Source organism: Drosophila obscura, unplaced genomic scaffold (assembly GCF_018151105.1).
Source record: "Drosophila obscura isolate BZ-5 IFL unplaced genomic scaffold, ASM1815110v1 contig_97, whole genome shotgun sequence".
Classification (NCBI taxonomy): domain Eukaryota; kingdom Metazoa; phylum Arthropoda; class Insecta; order Diptera; family Drosophilidae; genus Drosophila; species Drosophila obscura.
The window spans coordinates 241,349-248,933 of record NW_024542891.1 but is presented as its reverse complement, the minus strand read 5'-3'; the positions used below and the strand labels follow the sequence as shown (position 1 = coordinate 248,933).

At 42.0% G+C, this 7,585-nt stretch overlaps 2 protein-coding genes across 2 annotated transcripts; one reads left to right on the top strand and one right to left on the bottom strand.

The window, feature by feature from the left end:
* Positions 1 to 1,860: 1,860 nt before the first annotated feature.
* LOC111071633 lies at positions 1,861 to 3,929 on the top strand. The gene is made up of 3 exons (XM_022363082.2): positions 1,861 to 2,900; positions 2,966 to 3,070; positions 3,134 to 3,929. Exons 1-3 carry the CDS (start codon positions 1,932 to 1,934, stop codon positions 3,803 to 3,805), a joined length of 1,746 nt encoding a protein of 581 aa, XP_022218774.2. The 5' UTR covers positions 1,861 to 1,931; the 3' UTR covers positions 3,806 to 3,929.
* Positions 3,930 to 4,321: 392 nt separating this feature from the next.
* LOC121405474 (fibrinogen-like protein 1) lies at positions 4,322 to 5,488 on the bottom strand. The gene has a single exon (XM_041596172.1). The coding sequence runs from the start codon at positions 5,486 to 5,488 to the stop codon at positions 4,322 to 4,324; it is 1,167 nt and encodes a 388-aa protein (XP_041452106.1).
* Positions 5,489 to 7,585: the final 2,097 nt, after the last annotated feature.

The following is a 7,585-nucleotide window of genomic DNA, read 5'->3' as shown; positions in this document are numbered from 1 at the left end:
ATCTTTAAAATTGTGCCTGCCACAGATTTTCGTCTTTTGTGGGGGCGGAAGGGGGCGGGGCGAAATTTTGAAATACACTTGTAGCAGTGGGATATCACATGAGTCTGGAAACCAAATTTGGTTGCCCTAGCTCTTATAGTCTCTGAGATCTAGGCGCTCATCGAGACAGACAGACAGACAGACGGACAGACAGACATGGCTATATCGACTCGGCTATTGATGCTGATCAAGAATATATATACTTTATGGGGTCGGAAACATTTTCCTCTCTGCGTTATTCACATCCACTTTTACCACAAATTTAATATACCCATTAACTCTTTTTTGAGTACGGGTATAAAAAAACAATTAAACCCAAAAAAAAACCCAAAAATATCAAAAATATACATATAAACGAAATTAAATGCAAGAAAACCATACATAGATATATATATATTATATATATATAAATATACATACATACATACATAGATACTTAACTTAAGCACATACAATTTTTGGCAAACCTCGAAACCATTTTCTAAGATCTAAGAAAATCCAACAAGAAGAAAATTAACCCCAAAATAAGCAAAAATTACACATACTCACACACATTTTTTTGTAGCATTTCTTGAATAAATGCACACGAAGCATTGAATAAATAAAAGGCATATTTTTTTTTAAACCTAAGCTAAATCGTAATTGATCTTTGATTTAAATCATTGAAAGTACGAGTACTCCATACGCATACAGCTGTGACTCCCCAAAACGAGAATTTTGCAAATAAAATCAAATGTAAACAGAAACCGACACTGCTGCAAAAACAATTATCAAAAACAAAAAAACAAAAACAAAAAATAAATTTATTATACAAAGTGGCAAAGGAAGAGAAGGAAACGGAGACGAGTAATGAAGAGACGCACGAAATAATGCAAATATAAATAGTAATAATATGATTAATAATTTAGTTTATATAGCATATAATACTGAACAGAGAAATCATATTGAATAAAGACGAATCTACTGTATTCCAATCGGTTGGGTGGTGTTAGGATCTGGAAGAACGTTCAGTGCGCGAGCAACCCCTAGCGGAGGAGATGTAGAATCTAAATGGTACATCTATAATCTACATCTTAGATATAGAATATACATTGTAGATGTATATGTAGATAACAGCTGTAGCAAAAAAATTTTTTTTAATTCTCAAAAATCATAAGCTGAAAAATGTATATACTGACTGAGTACGGGTATAAGTAGAGTCGCGTCCCCAGAAGCGACTCACACGTTCCTTCTCGTTTTTTTGCATATGCATATGATAAATTTTAAATTAAATTACATTTTTAAAATTGTATGTATATTCAATAACTTTTTTTGCAGATTATTCATTATTATTGCTAACAATTTTGTATTTGAACATTAATTTGCGGCCCAAGTCCGGAGAGGAATCGATGTCAAGCGCCAAGCAGGCGCGTCGCCAGGGAGGAATCTACAGCACGTAATCCGAGGCGGAGAAGCAGCAGTACGTCCACATCCAGCAGTCAATAGCGGAGCATCTGCGCCAGATAGATACCCACATGGAGAACGCCAAGATGGCACTGCAACAGAGTCTCCAAGCCACTCCTGTGTCCACAGTTGAATGAGTTTTGGGTTACCCTATGTACCTATGGACAGGATCCTCTAGAGCTTTATGCCCCATCTGGACTCCTCGTAACTCGCTCCCCTGTTTTGCCAGGCAGGTGAAGCCAAGCAGCAGCAGCAGTATCGATATGGCCTTGTCCCAGCAGGCGCCCATTCAAAATTCCCATTGTCACAGATTCGTATTGGTGTTTCCCTTCAGTTTTTCGATATCGATTCAGTCTCACGGCTTTTAGAAAAATTTTTTGATCAAAATTGCTTAATGAAAGCATAAATTTTTTGGTTCCTGATCTCTCTCACATCACTTCTGCAGCGCAATGAGCAACGGGAGTCACGCACTGCCACCAAACGGCGATGGTGATCACGAGGGGTCGTCCCCCTGGCTCGGCCTCATGGACACGGATGCGATAGAGGACAACTTCACGGAGCACTATGGCGCTGAGGATGTGCGCGATGAGCTGCGCCAGATAATGGCGCGCTACAATGACGCTCTCCCTGGTGCCCAGGATGTCAATGCAGAGGTAAGCAGATGGCAGTCCCTGGCTCAGGATGACAACAATTCGGCGGCCTCACTGTCGGATACCGGCTCCGTGCTGACGCTTAACCCGTCGCCGGCCAGCACCAACATTGCCGAGCAGTATGAACGACAGGATCATGATCGTGATCGCGGGGAGGCCAGACGCCACCTGCACTCGGCACACAGCATATCGAGGGTGAACCTAAATGGGTTGCCGTCTGCATCCCATAATCTGCGGACCATTGACTCGTTACCCTATCTGCTGGCACGGCCACCCATAGCTGGCCATTTGCGTGAAATAGTCAACGCGATGGACGCCAGATCCACCCACGCACGGCCCACCGTCGATAGATCGCCTCGCCACATGGGGCTCATGGGCAGACTGTACAAGGTGCGGCTGCTGGGCGAGCTGGTGGAAGTGGTGGAGTCCGTGCAGGGTGAGGAGGAGTTCTGTGAACAGCTCCACCGCCGACTGATGGAGTTCCGGCGAACGGGCTTTCGCGACATGGAGCCGCTGATCTTTGGCAGCGATGAGCAGGCCGAACTGATGGGACAACCACTGGAGCGATACCACTTCGCGGAGGCCATTGCCTACCTGGACCAGAATATGCGCCTGGACAGGGATCTCTATCAGCTGGCTGAGGACTCCCTCAAGCGGTTCAAGAACCAACGGGCCGTGATGTACACGCGGGCCAGTGAGGCACAGAACAAGTTCTATGATCTGCTTGATCAGCTCGTTGAGGGCGAGAATTGCAGCGATATGAACATTGTATGTGTGTTGTCCAGTCGCTTCCACCCGTATATACTACATATATGCTATCCCATCCTCCGCAGAGGGTACGCAGCGAGCTGCACGAGTTGTCTGGGGCCCGAAAATGTCTGCGCAGGGTGGTTAATCAGATGATAATCCATCCCCTCTCGGAGCGAACCTACAGCGAGGTGAGTCCAGTCCACATGTCCACACCCTCCAGCTCTAGCTGATCCGCAACGTACCCTTTCCAGACGATGCGTATGATCAAGTGCCTGGTGGCCAAGCTCTGCGTCCTAATGCCATTCCACATACCGTGCACCATCCGCTGGGGACTGATCCGCAACGAGGAAGTTACCCACCTAAATGACTCGCTAACCGACGAGCTATCGTGCCTGCAGCTGGAACTCTATCGCCAGCGGGAGCAAGTCTTTCTCGATCGCAGCATCGAGCAGGAGCGAATCAGCGGCCATCTGCTGGAGCTGCACGTTGGCAACGCCAAAGCCCCGGAGGAGGAGACGTCCGCGTCTGACTCGGGCTATGACGCGGACAGAGACTTGGACAGCAGCTCCACCACGGACCAGCGATCGGTCCAGCAGAGCGTGGGCGAGACGGCGACTCGCCGTCAGAACTTCTTGGACTGCATGAGGCGCTACAAGGAGCTCGGCTTGCATCTCTACCCATTCGACGTCAACCGTCGTAGGACCGAACTGGGACTGCCCAACATAATTTCGGAATCGGATGATGCGTCGTCCGGCACACAGCCGCCCATAGAATATGAAGGCATTGGCGATGTGGTAGATTGGCCCACACCAATTAATCAAACTAGTCTCTTTCCCCCCCAAGCTCTCGTCGATCCGCCCTCCGACGACACTGAGCGGACCGTCAGTTTTAGTGACGAGGTAATCTACGGTGATCCATACTGATCCCAGCCAGCGTTCGGGTGTTCAAATTCCCAGTATAGATACCAAAAAAAATATATATATATATTTTGAGAGATAAAAGACTCTTCCAACTCTCCCATCTCTGGTATCTTCTCGATTGTAGAGTCTTTCGACCTGTGGGTTCAGGCTCAGGCTCGGCTGCCTGCGTGTCTGTTGTCTTAGCGCACAAACCAACTAAAATATGTAAGTGAATTTTCAATTCTTCTTAAATGAAAAAAAATTATCGATTTTATTGAGTTTAAATATTCTCGATCCAACGATGATTATAAGCTTATTTTTTATATATTCTTCCTCACGTCTGTGGACTCCTAGGTCTTATCATAATTTTCACAAAAGTCAGTGATATTCGGTAATCAAACGGAACCCAATGGCGCCAATAAATTCCATTGCATGCATGGGCGATACCATCTTTGAAATATTTACCGTTTAACGAACTGAAAAATAAATGGAAATTAATTGAAATTAAAGGAGTTATCTAGAAAACTAATAAAAGATTAATTACCTTTTTCCGCACTTGAAATCCGTAAACCACCACGGACCGCTGAGCTTACGAACGCACTTAACTTTGTTGTCCCTATCCAAAGTAGTGAACATTCCTCCCTCTTGAGTCCTTAGGGAGTCCCCTGCATTTCCCGAATATTCACCCAGTGATTTGAGAATAAAGTTTTCTTCTTCGCTTCCCACGATGAAATTGTCATAGCTGGCATGACGATAAGTTCCATTAACATCTCGGAGTTGTATATACAATTCCTGAGGCTGAGCTGCGGTCATCAAGTGCAATTTTTGCAGCCCAATGAAGAACTCTCCACGCATGTCTCCAAATCCCTCTTTGTAGGCCGTCCAATTTCGATTAAAGTCCACACTTCCGTCGATTCGCCTTTGAATGACCATCCATCCGGACAATTCGCAGGGAACTTGGAACGGATCCATTCCCTTGACCTTTATCTGGAAAATGCCATTTGGGCAGCCTTTGGCACATGTGTCGGGAAGATTCTCCGCCGTTTGATTAGTTTGCGATGGCTGATCGCGTCTTTTGGCAAACAAGATTTGCTCGTCTTTATCCTTTATTTGTTTGTCTTTTCCTGTAATTTGTTCGTCCATCACTTTGATTTTTTCGTCTTTTCCTTTGATTTCCGCTCGGAGATCCTTGATTTTCTCGTCCTTCACCTTGATTTGTTCGTCTTTTCCTTTGATTTGTTCGTCCTTAACTTTGATTTGTTCGACCTTTCCGTTAATTTGTTCATCTTTTCCTTTAATTTGCTCGTCTTTGCCCTTGATGTGCTCTCTGAGATCCGTGATTTGCTCGTCTTTGCCCTTGATGTGCTCTCTGAGATCCGTGATTTGCTCTCTGAGATCCGTGATTTGCTCATCTTTGCCCTTGATGTGCTCTCTTAGATCCGTGATTTGCTCATCTTTGTTTTTAATTTCCGTCCCACTATTTAGTAACTGGCTCTGCAAATTGCTGATGGTCTCTTTTGTCTGAATTTTGTCTTTTGTTCCATTATCGTGATCTGCTGCCTCTTGACACTGCAGTAAATGATCAATGTATGGCTGGAGAACTGAGAAACAATAGCCATTGCACTGCTCCAGGATGGTCACTTCCTCCGCCACATTACCTTGCAGCAAGAGCAAGCAGATGATTACCACAAAGCCCGAGTTTTTCATGTTCGCTTGACTTGCGTACTGTCTGTCGATTCGAAACCAAACTAAGGGAAATCCTCCCGATGCCCATTTATAAATATCAATTTTGCACTTTCAATTCATGCTATACATACTACATACATATATGTACATAAATACATATACAGATTGTATTCCTGGAATTGATAACCCATGCATGATAAGCTGTGGGTTTGATCTCAAGCTATCAACTAAGTGAATAATATTCATTGTGGGCTTTGCAGAGCGTTAACATTATTTATTATAAAATTAACATATTCGACCACATGAAGTGTGTATATTGTATATACATAAATATTATATGCACATGGTACATACATATGTATAGACATTTTTCGGAAGTACAGCAAATAGGCAACTATCTTTTTTATATTCTCTGGCTTCTCTGGAAATAGTACTAGTACTATTTTAATAATTGATGGATACTTCATGTGCTATTAGTGTTCGGCGGGGTTCATGGTGTATCATATGAGTATTAAGGTCCATCTATTAATTGAATATTTGAAAAAACAAATACCCTTCAGGTGGACTCATGGACTCATTCACATTGAAAACCTCTCAAATTTCAAGCATTTTCAACATTCATTTTTATTCTGCTTTCGATTTGTTAGCAGCTTCTAACTTATGAAAATTTAGTGGTGGCCTTACACTTTGAATTTCAAAACATTTAAAATTTAAATAGTCAAATGGCATGTCAACAAATGAATTTCATTAGCAACCTTTGCCATTGTCATTCGATGTTGGTACGTCCTGAACGTGCCGTCTGATCAATCTCTGGGATTCAGATTATTTTTGCCATGTTTTTCATCTCTCTCTTGTTTTTTGTTTTTTCCCCCATGCAATATTCAAACTCTCAAGCGACTGCAATTTCGTGTTTTATATAGAAAACAATCTACAGTAATTCACGACTAAATTGCCTATTCAGTGGGGCCATGGTCCAAGTGTCCAACTGCGACCACAAACCGAAGAAAGACCAAATATGCAGTACTAAGGGGAGTTCTGAAAGGTTTCAAACTCGTTGGCCATTTGAAAAGTATTTATCCACAACAAAGTCGTAAGCCTGATATCAACAGATGGGTGGTGAATAGTTTATTTATTGTATGACATACACAATTCGTTTATACACAGTGATGCAGGCCCAAAGATCAGTCCCAAATCTGTTTAGTTCATACATTTTTTTTTTTTTTGATTTTTGGTTTGGTACATATATTATGTATTTATATAATTAAGCAACAAACGAGAACCAAGTAGATGCTTTTCATTTCAATTGGTTTTTGTGTTTTTTTTTTCTTGGTTTTTTTTTTTGTGGGTTTTTGGTTTTACATCATCCAAAAAGTAGAAAAATGTTATTTCTAAAAAAATACAGGGTAACATTTAGCTCTCATCCAATTTGTCTCTGCTTTCGCTTGCACATATACATATGTATGTATTTATTTGTTATATATGTATGTATGTATATAAATATAATTCATGATTTATTTGCTTAATTTTGTTGGTTTCGATATATTTTTTGTTCATTTTTCTATTCTTTAAGTTTTGTTTTTATTTATTTTGTTTCTTTTGTACAGAGGTTTTAGAGACATAAAAACAGGCGCTATTTGAAACCTTGGAGGGCAAACAGATTAATCATCCTATTCTTCAGATATATATATATATGTATGTATGTATTTATATGTATATGCTATACATATAAGTAGATATCAGATCGCACAAAAAGGTTTTTCAAAAGTGACACAGAGACGGTACTCCATTCGATTTTTTTGAGACATACAATATAGTACATTTTTTTTGCGATACCCTGTAGACTGTGAGTGTATGTTTGTGTGTGTGTGTTTGTGGCATGCACCAAGGCTTTATCAAAGGCAGGGCTTAAGGAGCGAGGCTTCAAGCTAACACTTTAACTAACAAATCCGTGAAATCTGGCAACAGTGCGTTATTCAATCAAAGCTTCAATCAGTGGAGCGGGGCGGGGTCGGTGTTCGGGTTGCGGTCAAGGGCAGGCACTTACAATAGCTCAACATTAACCGACATCTACTGATCCTACGGATCTCCCCTAAATAGTTACCTAAATATAAGTATGTA

What these genes read in the sequence shown, in the direction of transcription:
- LOC121405474 (XM_041596172.1), bottom strand. Translation starts at nt 5,488, where the DNA reads ATGAAAAACTCGGGCTTTGTGGTAATCATCTGCTTGCTCTTGCTGCAA.
- LOC111071633 (XM_022363082.2), top strand. Translation starts at nt 1,932, where the DNA reads ATGAGCAACGGGAGTCACGCACTGCCACCAAACGGCGATGGTGATCAC. An exon ending in ATTGCAGCGATATGAACATT is followed by an intron (nt 2,901 to 2,965) that starts GTATGTGTGTTG and finishes CATCCTCCGCAG; the next exon opens with AGGGTACGCAGCGAGCTGCA. An exon ending in CGGAGCGAACCTACAGCGAG is followed by an intron (nt 3,071 to 3,133) that starts GTGAGTCCAGTC and finishes TACCCTTTCCAG; the next exon opens with ACGATGCGTATGATCAAGTG.